At 37.4% G+C, this 14,480-nt stretch overlaps 3 protein-coding genes across 3 annotated transcripts; all 3 read right to left on the bottom strand.

The window, feature by feature from the left end:
• Positions 1 to 568: 568 nt before the first annotated feature.
• On the bottom strand, positions 569 to 3,769 carry cenpx (centromere protein X). The gene is given in 6 exon segments (XM_063903139.1): positions 569 to 1,758; positions 2,302 to 2,390; positions 2,466 to 2,519; positions 2,726 to 2,777; positions 3,670 to 3,721; positions 3,723 to 3,769. Coding segments are annotated over 6 exon segments (309 nt in total). The 3' UTR covers positions 569 to 1,743.
• A 205-nt stretch (positions 3,770 to 3,974) lies between these two features.
• LOC134878562 (heterogeneous nuclear ribonucleoprotein A2 homolog 1) lies at positions 3,975 to 5,863 on the bottom strand. The gene is made up of 5 exons (XM_063904668.1): positions 5,390 to 5,863; positions 5,180 to 5,278; positions 4,978 to 5,073; positions 4,715 to 4,843; positions 3,975 to 4,544 (listed from the first exon to the last, which is right to left on the bottom strand). The coding sequence occupies exons 2-5, from the start codon at positions 5,258 to 5,260 to the stop codon at positions 4,422 to 4,424; spliced, it is 429 nt and encodes a 142-aa protein (XP_063760738.1). The 5' UTR covers positions 5,261 to 5,278; positions 5,390 to 5,863; the 3' UTR covers positions 3,975 to 4,421.
• Positions 5,864 to 6,049: 186 nt separating this feature from the next.
• On the bottom strand, positions 6,050 to 13,742 carry LOC134878561 (transmembrane channel-like protein 6). The gene is given in 18 exon segments (XM_063904667.1): positions 6,050 to 6,527; positions 7,196 to 7,274; positions 7,404 to 7,580; positions 8,610 to 8,743; positions 8,835 to 8,910; positions 9,004 to 9,099; positions 9,172 to 9,269; positions 9,441 to 9,531; positions 9,759 to 9,913; positions 10,869 to 11,012; positions 11,439 to 11,583; positions 11,669 to 11,676; positions 11,678 to 12,103; positions 12,175 to 12,262; positions 12,350 to 12,458; positions 12,537 to 12,686; positions 12,776 to 13,038; positions 13,554 to 13,742. Coding segments are annotated over 18 exon segments (2,388 nt in total). The 5' UTR covers positions 13,622 to 13,742; the 3' UTR covers positions 6,050 to 6,446.
• Positions 13,743 to 14,480: the final 738 nt, after the last annotated feature.

Genomic DNA, 14,480 nt, shown 5'->3' with positions numbered 1-14,480 from the left:
CTAAAATAAGGCTTCGAGTGATATTCGCCTTGTCCCATGCGCAGTGCTGTCCAAAGACAATCCAGAACGCTGGAGACAGATCAGTCTGTTTCTCCTGGGAAACGCTTCTCACTCCAGAGCTTCTCCAAAGCGTCTGGACTGGCTGTCGACACTCCCTGCCTTTAATGTATGATCAAGAAAAAGCTTTAACTCATTACTCTCTTCAATGCCCCTCCCCATTCTTGTCCTAACTGCTTTCGTATGTTTAATAATACTGCCTTCAGATGTAATTTGTTCCACTAAGATGCATAAGGAGAAAAGTTGTACAGTAGTGCCCTTAATTCATCAAGACGGAGACGTTCCAACAACTGGTAGTGTGGATAAGAGAGAGAGAGATGACGGATCCAACTGGGTAATATGGAGGAAATTAAATGGCAAATTTCTGCTCAAATATTTCAATTTTGATATTGCAACAATATTGTAAAGTTGACTATTGGTGCTTTCACAAAATATTAAAACAATAACATTTGACAGTCATTACTTATGTGGGTATACAGTTGGTAAAGGCAAATAACAGTCTGGAAAAATCTGAAAATGACATCCATTTATTATGCTGTACTAAGATATCCAAATGTATGAGGATATTTAGTCTCATATTGACATGAAATGTATGTTTTTACAGTTTTCTTTGCGCTTGTGGTCCTCACGGCACCATTAAAATAAACTTCACTCGACCAAACACACCTTCTCATGAAGGCCTGCTGCGGACGTTTCTCCTGGGAAACACAAATCCAGTCTGGGCCCTACTAAAAAGGTGCTGGGTCAAATTCCAGGTGTTGTGTCCTTGAGCACCTATCGGAGCCTGGACTCTTGACTTTAGCCGCAGTTGCTTCCAGCTGTATGTGAGCCATGTTTGTAAGCGTTGTGACTCACTCAAGAGCCACACAAATAAATAGTGTGAGGTGTTGTACAGCTATGCTGACTCATAGTGAAGACATGTTGGTCAAATACACCGCGGGTGGAAAACCATCTGAGGCCCTTGGGTTAGAAAACCCCACATTACCCTTTCCTTGTAGGCCCGACTTCCCCCTCTGCTGTGGTGAAAGGAGAGAAAGCACCTCTACTACTCGCCTCTTTGTTTATTTACCTTCAGAATTACACCCTGCTCCTCTTGGACCATGTTCCAATGTGTTTTGTTATGTTTCCTTTCAAACAGAATATCTATGCGTGTGGTCTCTGGCCATGTTTAGCTAACACATGCACACATTCGTGCACGCACACTCCCATTCAACTTTCCCCCTGCGCCAGAGGTCCCCTTTGCCCTTCCCCCCACCTCTAACTAAACATGGCAGGACAGCAAAAGGGAACTTCAAAGTGGCCGGAGGGGGTACTCCTTTTTTCCTGGCACTTGTCATCATCTAAGGGACTGGCTGCTCCCCTTATTACTCTAATTGCTTCCAACTGCTCCAGGAGGCTTTGATGAAGGGCACTATGGAGCATGCTGGAAGCACCTGTTGTGGTGCAGAGGAGCACAGGTGGGCCTTATTGGTGGTGGCATGAAAGTGTGTGCACAGTACACGGTGCTTTCTACTTAAAATCACACGACTCAAATTCACACAAAATGAAAATCTTGATGTAATCTCAGATTTGAGTGATTATAAAATTGCAGTCATACAAAGAAAATAAACATGTTGAATTGAAGTTGCTGGATTTGAACAGGAACAAGAAGGTAACACTCTGGCTCCATCGTGTGGCTTCACCGTGCTAGAAGTCCATCAGCTGCATTGCAAAAGAGGGAGGGATTAACATTTGGAATTCAAATATTACTAGCAGTTTGAGCTGGTTTTGCATGGGATTTAAGGAACATTTATTGTACTTCCCTTTAGATCTTTATCACCAACAATTTTGATGTTTAATAATAAAGAATGTTTTATTGTAAAAATAGCTAATATTTCAAACCTCTCAAATATGGAGATGTTCTGCTTTCTGTTTATGCTATATTGGCGTTTGGAATGGCAAAATAATACAGTTAAAGCGACGATGGACCAATTCCTTGAGAAAATAATCTGCAGATTCATCACTAATGAGAATAATAAAGCGATGGGCCTATATTTGTTCTTGTGATTATATTTAATTAAACAGTATCATTGGAAAGGGCCAAGCTTATTGTTTGTTACAATTCAGAATTCAATTCAGCAGCCAAAGTAGAAACATGCTTTAAAATATCCTGCTGGTCCTATTAACAAAAAGATTACACAGCACACTTAGCAGTTTATGATTTTATGTATGGCTCTTGAACCCCAATTTGATCGAGTCACTCACCAGCTGAGGCAGGATCTTTTCAAAGTGCTCGATGTCCACTTTGTCGCAGTCCTCAGATTCTGCTTGTGTCTGTGATCTCACAGCAGCCTCTGGAAAGAGATACCACATTCAAGGTTTCATCATGAAGCAATTTGTGTACAATTATACCAAACCAAACTTCTTACCTCGGACAAATACTTTGAGCATCTCTGCTATGAGCAGCGAAGAATTACCACTGACTGTGTGTGTGAGAGAGAGAGAGAGAGAGAGAGAGAGAGAGAGAGAGAGAGAGAGAGAGAGAGAGAGAGAGAGAGAGAGAGAGAGAGAGAGAGAGAGAGAGAGAGAGAGAGAGAGAGAGAGAGAGAAAGAGAGAGATTTGTTGAGCTGTCAAGTCAATTATAAAAGGTTTTGGAATTGTTACATCAAGACATTATATCCAACTCACGTCTGGTTTTGTCCTCCTTAAAGAAACTTGACAAGAGTTTGCCTACTGTGTCCTGTACACAAGGAGAATAGGAGGGAGTACATTGTCAAAGTAGTTGTCTTTCGGGATTATTTATTAGTTTATTTGTTTATTCCACTCATGACAATTATTATAAAACAAAACATGTACACTTCAGGCAGTTTTGTAGCTCATGAAGTAAAGGAGCAGGGAGAACATCTTAATTTAATTGCCCCTTGTTTAAAAAGTAATAAGTAAAATCACAGCTGCTTACAAATACTACCAAAATCACAATCAAAAGTCCTCACAACGATCTACCATCAGCGAAACAGGTTACCTGACATCTTCATTTCGTCTAATTATTCTTTCTTTATAACTTTTCTTAAAGCTAAAGATGTTCAACAGAGATTTAAACCCATTGAAATCATGATAATCTATGTTTGCCAATGAGATTTACACTTAGTAAAGTGCGCACTGTCACGAACACAAACCTGTCATAAATAAAATAAAATTAGAATCTACTTATCTACATTTGCACAATGTCCTAATTAGTTTTCTAAAAAAGCGAACTGAGAAAACATATAATCTTGTAACTTGCTCGTGCGTTCTTCCGCACACCAAACTGCCTTTGAAAAAACGGCATTTTAATGGGATAATAATACACATAACACAGTGTGTTCCCGGAATATTGACAACAGATGGTTTTTTTTAATCGTTTTAAACCGCTTTTCCATTCGGCATACATACATAGTTAACGCACTGAATATTATTAGCACGGTATAAAGTTGAATCGTCTGACAAATAAGAAACACGATGTATAAGCTTTCTGCAAAGGGTCAGCCTGAGCGCTTACTGAAAGCAAATAGACGCTGCAAGTTAGAAGCAATATACGTTATTATTTAACCACAGCAGGTGAAAACAACCTGTGTCTAAACATATTCTTCTACCTTTTTGAATCCAATGTCTTCGTCCTTCTCCGCCATGTTTTCTATGCTGTGAGAAACTTGGCGCTCTGTGTAGCGATTGGTCATTGATCTCTGACGTCATCCGCACCGCCCTCCGTAGACCATAAACGAATTGTTATATTTTAATTTAATCATTTAAGCATAGTTTGGATTGTATGATAGCTACATTTATACTTTATAATAAATCTCTATACATATGATTATATACAAGATTATTTATTCATACAAATTATATTTTTCAAGCGTCATTAGTATTTAATATTTGTGGATTACAAGAAAAAGACGACTGAAGCTGTGAAAGTTATTTATTCAAGAACAATTATGTGAATCAAAGATAACTTCCCTGTGTTTTCATAAAATATCATTTATTAATTAAAAATCATATTGAATTCATTAATAGTCTCTTAACAAAAGGGAGATGACACTTTAAGATAGGTTGACACTAACCCTTGACAAACATTAAACACAGAATTGAGTCTGACTTTATTATCACCCATGGTATATATTTGTCATGAGACACAACATAAAATTAGTATTATCATATTATAATCACAGCAACTCACAATCTAAAACAATATCAAACAGGTGCAGTATATGTGATCCTATGTAGCTGAGGATATATGCTATGAATCCTTGTGTTGCTTTTCTTTTTTTTAATCTTATTTCAGGCACAGTAGGCTACAGACAGTTTTACACAATACAAAAATATCCATTTACACTGTTGCACTATATGTTTACTTCTCCATTCCCTCATCTAACCACTGAGCGTCTTCCAGGATGTAGCCCAAGCCCATTGAACGCCGTGGTTGAGGGACAGAAACAGCTGCGGTATTCTCCTCATCTGAATCCTCCTTCATCTGAAAGACAGATTTTTATAGTTGGCTATTGAGGATGCAGTCTTCAAGCAAATCTTCAGTTTTTTAAATCAAATATTGCCCATCAGCAATTCTTTCTATATGATGTCTATATGTACATAGTGAAACCAGGCATGAGACCAGCTCTTCTCCAACAGAGACAAAAGACTCACCTTTGGACTAACAACTCGTTTGACTTCGACATCGCCTCCAATGTAGTGAGGTCCAGCCCAATCTGCTCTGTCTGCCTCATCCTCTGCAGAAAACCTCACATAGGCCACTGATGTTGGGTTCCGCGTAACCTTGAATTCAATTAAACAGATAAAGGTACAAAATGTCAGAAATCTTAAACATAGTTAAAAGTATATACTGTATAAAAGTATATACTGTATCAACTATGTGACAAAATTGCAGTATGTGTTTCATATTTCCGTACTTTACACGCTGTGACGGTGCCCCATTCTTTAAAGTAAGCTCTTACATATCCTTCATTTATATAGGGGTTCAGGTCTTTAATAACCAACCCATGGTCCTGTAAAACAATAGAAAATCATCAGCCTCATGGCATATTGCAGCAAATAAAACATTGAAACGTATTAATGTTCACTTTGATGACAGAAATGAGAAAATGTGTTTACCAGTTGATACTTTTGAGCCAAAGCCACCATGTGTTTCTTTGGAAGGCTAATGTAAACTCTTTTTGGAGTCTTGATGTCCATCTCAGTGAAGATGAGATTCTGGAAAATAATAAAATAAAGTAAGTATAATAAGAGATAAAAGGATTTGAAAAAGTACCCACATGTAAATGTAAGACAATGAGAACATTAAAAAATAGAACTATTACTCACCAGAGGTAAATCCTTAGATGTTCAGCAACCCGCTCCTCCAAGTCAAACAACTCAATGTGCAGTCCCCTGCTGTGGAGTTGGTTATAGTGTCCTTTTCAGTCACAGCAAATTAATCTGTGGCCGGTTATTTTCTTGTGAAGCTCACCAGAAGTTACCAAACTTGTTCAGCAGCTAGTAGGAAATACATTTTAACTTCAAAATATGTGAAGAGTGCAGGTGCAAATGACCTCACAGGAACATGTTAATTGGGTTTACAAATTCCATTTTTAACATGTTTTAAAGGGTAGTAGCTATAAAAGTTGTAGCAAGCAATTGTTTAGGCTTAAATGGTTTGCTTTTCCTAGATTATATACTTTCTATGATATTGACTAAACAAACAAACTCTACATAAAGCAATTAACGCTGGTTGAAATATCTCTCATTTGTCTCCTTTTTTGACAAGACAAGATCATCATTATTTGTTACCAAAGCATTAGCCGTGTAAAGTTCATTGATCAGTAGGCAGATTTGATTTGATTTCTTATTCTCTGCATACATTTACATAACAGGTTGAATGTTTTTTGATGTTAAAACTATTGCAATAAATGTGGTGATTTGGGCAAATCAGACATTTTCAGATAAAAGGATAATGGCTATTATGTAAAAAAAAAATGTATCAAGCTGTTTTCAAACATCTTTATTTTCATAAAACATATTCAAGACAGTATGCATAAACTTCAACATAATCTAATATAAAAGTATATTTTGACCTATATTAGGAGCTAAATGTAATAGTGCTAACAGACAGTGTTCGTTTATGTTCTCCCAGTTTATTAACCACTCAAAACTTTGTGGAATATATTTGAAAATAACTAACAAACTATTACTGGTTTTGCTTTTACTTATGTTCTCATTGCTTAACCCCAGTGAGATCATTTCTTTCCACTGGTACAGCATGGTGTGAATGTTGTTTGGCTGTGAGAACCGGTCGCACAACTTCCTTTCCATCTTAAAATGAGGTCTGGTACAAACCAGAAGAATATGTTACAAGGAGGAAACAGTATCGATAATACCCTCCTTATCTGTGAGGCGACACCAGAATACTCCGTTCATAAATGGCTTGCAAATTGGTGATGAGGAACTTTTTGTCTTTACCCTCCTGCAAGAAAAGACATACAGAAGATACATTCAGAAATATATGTACATACGTCATTGATTTTAAAGGCATGCAAGCTAATATCTAAACTACTATATGATGGGTTTCGTTTTAGTTTGGTAGAGTCATTCATTGTGCCTAGATGCTGAACACTACCAACTTTGCTGATTTAACTTAATCCTTAGTCTTTATTAAAAGTGGACTATGCATAAATACTTTCTCAAAAAAGAGCCAGACTAAGTTATTGTTTATATTTTATGATTATATTTACTTTAAACCTCTGGATCCACCATGATCTTGACATGTTTTAATTTTTTCGTAATGTCGTAATAACTATTCGATGAATTGCAGTGGATATGAATTTGGTAAAGAGATCCATGGTGCTCCTACAGATAATAGTGATCCCATTAGGACCACCAAAATGTCATATATTTCTACTTATCCGTTGCTATATCTTGATGTACTATATAGATTAACATTCATGTTAGTCATCATCAGGTCTTTAATAAAATATGATCTATTGACGTCAGCTTCAATTGTAAATTGTCTAGCATTTTAATATGCTGATAAACATTTTAAAATGTACACTGTTAAATAATAGCATAGTATAAGCCTCACAAAGCCACTATAGCATGACTGTAGTCTATGGACTTTAGTTTGATTATGCATACATTTTCAATTTGCTTTTCTAACCGAACGATGATCCTTCTTTGGCCATCGACAACTTGAGTTTGAACATATATCACTATTCTGAAAAAAAAGACATCAGTAGAGATAGGTTAATATTAAAAACATGATCCTTATTCAGAAACGTTGCAGCAAATGTTTTGTGAGGGCATCACACATAGGAAATATTGACATTATTTCGTCATCACTTACAGAAGGACTCCATTGGCGAGGAATAAGACCAGTGGGTTATCCGCCAGAAATGTGCAGACCCAGCTGAGCCAGAACAGGAGTCTTTTGGGGTCCTCCTGCTGCTGGATCCACAGCTGCCCCGATTGAAACATTGTTGTGAGATTCCTGAAAGGGCCACACTTTGTCGAGGGTTTAATCCTGTGGGCATCACACATGTTTTTTTTAAATACGGCCCAGTATATCCAGATATTTAAACACACCTTTTAGTTCTTGATCTTACTAATTATCAATGATTTTATATTATCTTTTATATTACCAGGCACATTTTCTTTAGAGAGAAGCCATTTTTCTGAAAAGTGTACCTTCTGGTTAAAAACACTTGTACAATGAAGCAATCATATACAAGAGAATCTAACTGCAATTACAGCAATGGACGCCACCAAACTCAGTTTTTTGTTACTGTGTTATAAGGCTTTTCTTTTTATTAATAGTGTCAACAGCTCGGTTAGAAAGAGCCAACAAAGCATTATTCCATCAGGCATATCCAAGCCCATTTATTTTCTCTGGACACATCATTCTTTAAAAAGGAAATTGTTGACATTACTAGACCTCATTGGTGTCAATCTTTCTATTTATCTCTCACTAAGATGTTGAAAAATATATTTTCATTAATAATGGGGCAAAAATATACAGCTTAGGCCTATGTTATTTTTTTAAGTAAAGCCCATTAGAAGTTTGCAATTTAGTTTTAGGAGGACGTTATTCAACAGGCTACTGGACTACTTTCAGTTCTTGATTCATACATTATAAAATCGTGCAGTGGAACTGATGTGTTTTGGATGGCATGACGTAAAGGATTAAGTCAAATCAGGCTTTGACTAAAGCAATTCTATTTAGTATAGGTTAAAATAATATTTGACCATTTTCAAGGGATTTTTGATAAGAAAAACATTGAATATATTTCCAGCCTTGTACTATAAAAAGGTAAGATATGTAGGACTAGCATGTAAACACCCAAACAATAGAACTTGTAACTCTAAATACCATTCTTGTATTTCAAATGAAAGCTGTGTGGAGAATATGCTTGGAGCACAGACTGTCATTATGTTCAAAGCCTGTTTTTTAAAAGCCATGCATGATTGAGGTTGGGTATTTCAAACATGTCCTTCAGTAAGCAAACTGCTTGAGCATCACAGTAATTTAGAGTGGGAACATTGTTACACTCACATCCACATTGTGTAAATGACAGACACAGCAGCACCGAGATATGAGGGGAAGAACAAAAGGGAAACGAAAAGTGTTGTCATCTGACTGGCCTTCCAGGGCTGTCTGGACGCCTGACAGTTGAGCAATAAACTGCTCTGGAGGAGAAACCAGAAGAAGAATGTGAAGTCTGACATGCAATCCATATCTGTATGACATAATAAAGGAAATATCACCTGCTATACAAACCTTCTTCATGTAAAATAGCACAACAAGTTTTATGATCTGGACTGCAGGAAGCAGTGGAGCAAACAGCACCCCAAGCCTGGGATAAATAAAGACCATTCATTTGAATCACTCTTTTTTTGTTAGATATAAAATGGGTTTTAAAGATGTGGTGTAATGTTGTGTCCATTACCAAGTAAGGGTTTGTCCATATATGAGTTCAAGCACATTACGAGCAATGTCAAACACTGGCATCCTGTTCCTCTTTAGCACTTGCTTGAAAAATAACCTAAAAGATGAATAGTTTTAAAGCAAACAACAGGATCAAGTTACGTGAATTGAAGGTGAAGTACCAACTTGCCTCCACAGGAACTCTCCCAAGAAAGTGTAAAGCACGGTGAAGACAAAGTCCATAAGGAGCAAACGATACAGTTCTTGACCGACAAAGTTCTCCCAACACTGAGGACAACAGAAACATTAATGTAAGTCACATTATTAGAGTTCAAAAGGACAAACAAAAAGGTGGAAATTACCAAATGTTTCACAATACTTTAGGAATGAAAAACATTCCATAATTCAGTGTCCCTCCACAGCTATGATTTTGACAAGGATAATGAGGATGCTTGTTACGTGTAAACCAGCTCTTTGTTGTTCCATAGCGATTCTCCCCAGCCAGCGGAAACACAGAATTCCGACAATACTGACTTTCAACAACAGGTTCCTGAGAAAACAATAAGAAGAATTTCTTTTTGGCAACATAACTGGAAACTAAAGACAAAAGGGGAAATCAGTTATTATCTAGAACTGCTTCAAGAATGTGACACAGCTTTACAAGTTAAATTGTAACCGTCTTGTAGCTTTGATGGAGGATTTAGGCTTGATTGAAAGCTCCAGATTAAAAAAACTAGTAAACTAATTTGTTTCTTTTTCCACAGCTCTTCTTCGCACCTGATGATGGAGACATAGACACATACGCTGGGTGAGTCGTAATTTTCTACCCAAGTACAAAGGTTGAAGAGGCCGGGGAGTAACAGATTAATGCCCGACACCACTGCAGGCAGGAGCAGATCGGTTTCTTTGGAAGAACTCTGAGAAATACCAGCCTGTGAAAGAATAGATAAATAAAAGTAAGAGCTCAGAATCAGAAATCCAGAAATAAAGCAATGGGGAAATTTACATGATTACAACAGTAGATATTGCGGATAAAGGGGAAACCAGTTCAAATGGCTAAGTATGCACACGTTAATAACACAATTAGTAAAAAACTAAAACAAGATAGCACATATGTACAGTATGTTAAAAAAAAAAAGAAGTAGCAGTACATTTCTTTTTAAGAAAAGTGACCATGAATTAAAGAGTACTGCTACTGTATGCCAATTGAAAACAAACAGAAATACAAAAATAAAAGTGAACCTGCAGGAGGGTATATTGCACTTGTTTGTATTGTATATTGCACACAGTTTTATGTTTAAAAACACAGAACTAATGTTGAATAGACCTTTTTCACAGACATTTGACATTCTTGTCAAGCGATAATTGGTCTGATCTAAAAGAGGAGGAATCCAATCCTTCTCCCATCATTACTGTCATAATAGCTGGAGACTTTAGAGTGTTTTAAGTCTCTGGCTTTGAGGGCAAATTTTACAATGCATAATTTGCACATCATAAGAGACCTGCGTGAAAATAAAACTGCAGTTTGTCCTTTTGATAACATGATGTCAGTGAAATACAACTTGTAATAGTTCCCCTCAGTATTTTACCAGTTGATCAAAGTCAGGTGGTGTTGCAATGTTTCTCGAAAGGGGAAAACATTGGGGATCCTCTATTTTAAACAATCTCTTTCTCAGCAGTGCAGTTTTTGTGATGCTCACACACTGTAGTTTTATTCACCAGCAGAGAGAAACATTTTGTTAGTCTCTACTAGGAAAGAGAAAGGAGAAGTAAATTAACTGCGGTAGGAAGGTGCTTTTTCATCAGAGCTATTTTTGTAATAGTTGTGAGAAATATCTAGACAAGCACTGAAGCTGCACAAGCACTTATTTGAATGCTTTCTCTAACCTCTGAAAGATAGTAGACTGCCATGGCGCTCATGAAGATGCTGGCAAAACATATAGCCCATGCCGCCAGGTGCACCACAAGACAGCACAGTCGCTGCCTGCAGCTCTTTTCACCCTTTTCACTGGTCATCTCCGACAGCAGCTCCTGTTTGAGAAGCAGGAGTTTGTAAGGTCAGGTTATCAACATTTAAAAGCTCTTCACCCTGTGTTAAAACTTGGATGAGCTCTGCAAACGATTGCATTTAGAACAGGTAATTTAAAACATTCCTTCATGAGAAGTTGGCCCTCTTCAGCCTCTTGTTGCATGTGTCACATTGAGTATGACTGTTAACATCAAAAAGCTTCCTTTGTGTATGCAAAAAATTAAATGGTGTGAATGAGGCTGTGACATATCACTGAATATCATAAAATAAGATTCTCTGATTAGATGTAGAATTACATATACAGTAGCTAATGTGTTCATGTTTGAAATAATTTGCAGTTAAACTCATAATCTCAGTTTATAGAATAAGTTTATAAAATAAGAGTTTCACACTTTATTGAGTTTTATTGAATATAAATTGTTTCTTACTTTGATCTGTGTGCTGATTTTCTCAGATTGCAGTCTGACGGACATGTTTTTACTGACTTTAAAGTCCCAGGAACAGAAAACTTTTCCTATCAGGTTATTGTTAGACTTCAGGACTTGAAAACTTCTCCCAAACGACTTGGACATGCTGCAAGACAACAATACAGCCATAAAAAACACACCGTAGACAATGAGAGAGTAATGAGATGAAAGTTATTCTCTTGTTGCCCAACCTGTACACCTAGGATGATGCAGATAATGAAGAAGGAGATGGCGATGCTAAAGAAATAGGCTGCAGATATGCTGTATGGCATTATCTGGTTGGTGTCATTGATTGGCAGATCAGCTGTTCTTATCAGGATAGTGTTGTTGTAGTAGCCGTAAAACATCACACTCTGAGAAAGGTAACCCGTGCCTGTGAGCAACTCAAGGCCTGAGAAATTGTTTTGATGAGGGTCGTGATGAGGAGGGTTGACGGCTTGTGGAAAGACTAGGAACAGGCCATTGATAGTGAAGAGGAAGAGGTTAAAGAGCAGGAGGGTCCGGAGAAACAGGAAATAGGAAAGCACTCCAGTTCCAAAACGTCCGCTAAGTATCTTCATTGGGGAATGCCACAACTGGAGGTAGGTGAGGATGGAGAGGCAGCTGAACAGGCATTGACGACAAGTCTGAGGGGAAAAAACAAAAGACTGATACACTCAAAGAAAAGCGGTTTTATATAACCCGAGTTTGCACTCACCCTCGAAATGTATATGCCTGGACGCCTGTAGCATGCAATATTCCTCCTGATGAAAGAACTCTCAGCTATGTTCCTGAAAGCAAGTCGCCTGATTAAAAAAAAAAAAAAAAAGGAGAAAGAGTTATCACAGTGACTAAATTTGCAGACGATTGACTGTCCTCAGTGCAACATGTACCTCACTCTCATCTTATCTGCCAAGCTGAGTGGCGTGGCTCGAAGCTTTCGCATGGCCTCGCTCACTGAGAGGCCTCTGAGCTTGGACACTAACTGCTCATTCTGGTTTTCTGTAACGCAAAAGTAAGAAACAACCAAGTTATTTAAAACATTCAGAGTTACTACAGCCAACGCTGGTTTTTGTTCACCTTCAGCACTAATTTCCTCCATATCTTCCTGGACAAAGTCACCCTGGATTGGTCCAGAGGGGTGACAAGAATCATGGGAGGAGGTCTGGGGTTGGTGTAGCTGAGATGTGTCCCTCACACACTTGGGAATAACTGCAGCACTATTTTTTCCTGTTTGGACAAAAAGCATTTCAGTGTTCACATGTGTGTATGAATATTGGCAACCAACAATAAGACACTCGAAGGAGATTACATCTCACCAGCAGTGCGACTGGGCATCGAGGAGAGGACCTTTAAAGTAGCAGCTGACCAGTGATGCCTCTGCAGAGATTTTATCTGCACTGCGTCAAGTGTCTTGTCTTTCATGTGGTCCCTTGCAGTGAATGGAAGATTTTCTCTATTTGCACCTGTGCATTCCATAAAAACGTCCATCTGTATGGACTCAGGAGAGCTCTGGGTGCTGTCAGCGGGCTCTCTAATAAACTGGAAGGAGTCCTGACCTGGTTTGCTTCCTCCCATGTCCCTGAGAGAGAGGAAATAATGACCCTCACCACAGAAACATGTATACAGTATAGGACACTTTGCATCTTAAATGCATCTTTTTACCCTGAATTACCATGAAGAGATTTTTCATTTTACTAAACAATTTTACTACATCTTGCTTGAAAGACACTTTCTAGTGCCAGATAAAGAGCAAAAGGCCTCAAATATAACACTGAGTGCATGCAAAGATGCTTCAAACCTAAAGTCCCTGAAAGCTGTGCCAAAGAATAACTGAACATGATCTGTTCTAAAACGTGGTAAGAGCATGGACAAACATTAATACAAATAAAATATACTTGAAAAGTTAGACAATTTAGTGCTGGACACTTAGACTTCGATTAAAGTTGTTTAAAGGTAACAGCTTCATGTACGTTGTGCTTCTTAAGACTAAATATAAAACGTTATAGCAAAAACATGCAGAGGAAATGACAATCAGGTACAGCCAATCATCACAAAGTAAAGCAACTCTGAAATTAAGTCTTAAAGAGGACTTACTCAAAGTCAGAATCAGAATCAGAATCAGAATCAGAATCCGTTTGACTATTGTTCACGCTGTATGCCATGGTCCTACTTGATCTCCGTTTATTGCAAACGCACAGCTACCTGCAGCTCAGTCTTCACCATCAGTGACATAGACAACCACAGAGCATTATGGCACTCTATATGTGACTAAACACTCTAACACATGATACAGACTTCCTCTTTCTCATTCTCTCTCTCAGCACAGCTGTGCCTAATTTACATTTGGTGCAAAGTTAATCTGCCTGAACCTCATGAAGTGCAATCAAGCAAGCGTCTCTGACACACCATTTACAGGATGCATGGGGTAATAGTACATTAAAAAAAAGAGTAAATAATTACTTTTTAAACTTATTTTTTAAGAGAATTTCGAAACAAGTCACAAAGTGCCTTATGTTAATAAATATTAAATAATAATAATAATATAAATAATACATATTGAGGAAACCCTGAGAAAACTGAATACAAAAGACAAAATTTAGCTGATATTAAAAACAGTAAGGCTTATTAAAACTTCACTGATTATCCAATAATAATTGAACACATTTGGATTGGTATTGTGGGGTTGATTGTTTGACCTGAGTGTGTTGGAACCCTGGGTGTACACTGCCATCCGATGGATACATTGAGAAACTGCAACCCTACATTAAATTGGTCAAACAGTCCAGAGTATTACAAAAAACGTCCAGTACTACACTACAAGTCAATTATTTTCATTTCAATAGAATCTAACTTTATGATTTTAAAATGTGTGTCATAATTGTAGGAGATTGCAACCCAACCTGCTTTAATTTAAACAAATTGCAGTACATTAACACTTATTATTTTGATTACATTAATATTTATACATATTCAGTGAGTATGAATACTATTTGTTTTTTAAAACATTCATGTTAATAGTAA

Source organism: Eleginops maclovinus, chromosome 16 (genome assembly GCF_036324505.1).
Source record: "Eleginops maclovinus isolate JMC-PN-2008 ecotype Puerto Natales chromosome 16, JC_Emac_rtc_rv5, whole genome shotgun sequence".
Classification (NCBI taxonomy): Eukaryota; Metazoa; Chordata; class Actinopteri; order Perciformes; family Eleginopidae; genus Eleginops; species Eleginops maclovinus.
The sequence above is the reverse complement of the archived record's forward strand: the minus strand, read 5'-3'. Positions and strand labels throughout refer to the sequence as shown.

Excerpts from the sequence above, each read along its gene's own strand:
- LOC134878562 (XM_063904668.1), bottom strand. The coding sequence starts at position 5,260 with ATGGACATCAAGACTCCAAAAAGAGTTTACATTAGCCTTCCAAAGAAA. Across the intron at positions 5,074-5,179 it reads TGGCTCAAAAGTATCAACTG|GACCATGGGTTGGTTATTAA; the intron begins GTAAACACATTT and ends ATTGTTTTACAG. Across the intron at positions 4,545-4,714 it reads AACGAGTTGTTAGTCCAAAG|ATGAAGGAGGATTCAGATGA; the intron begins GTGAGTCTTTTG and ends TCTGTCTTTCAG.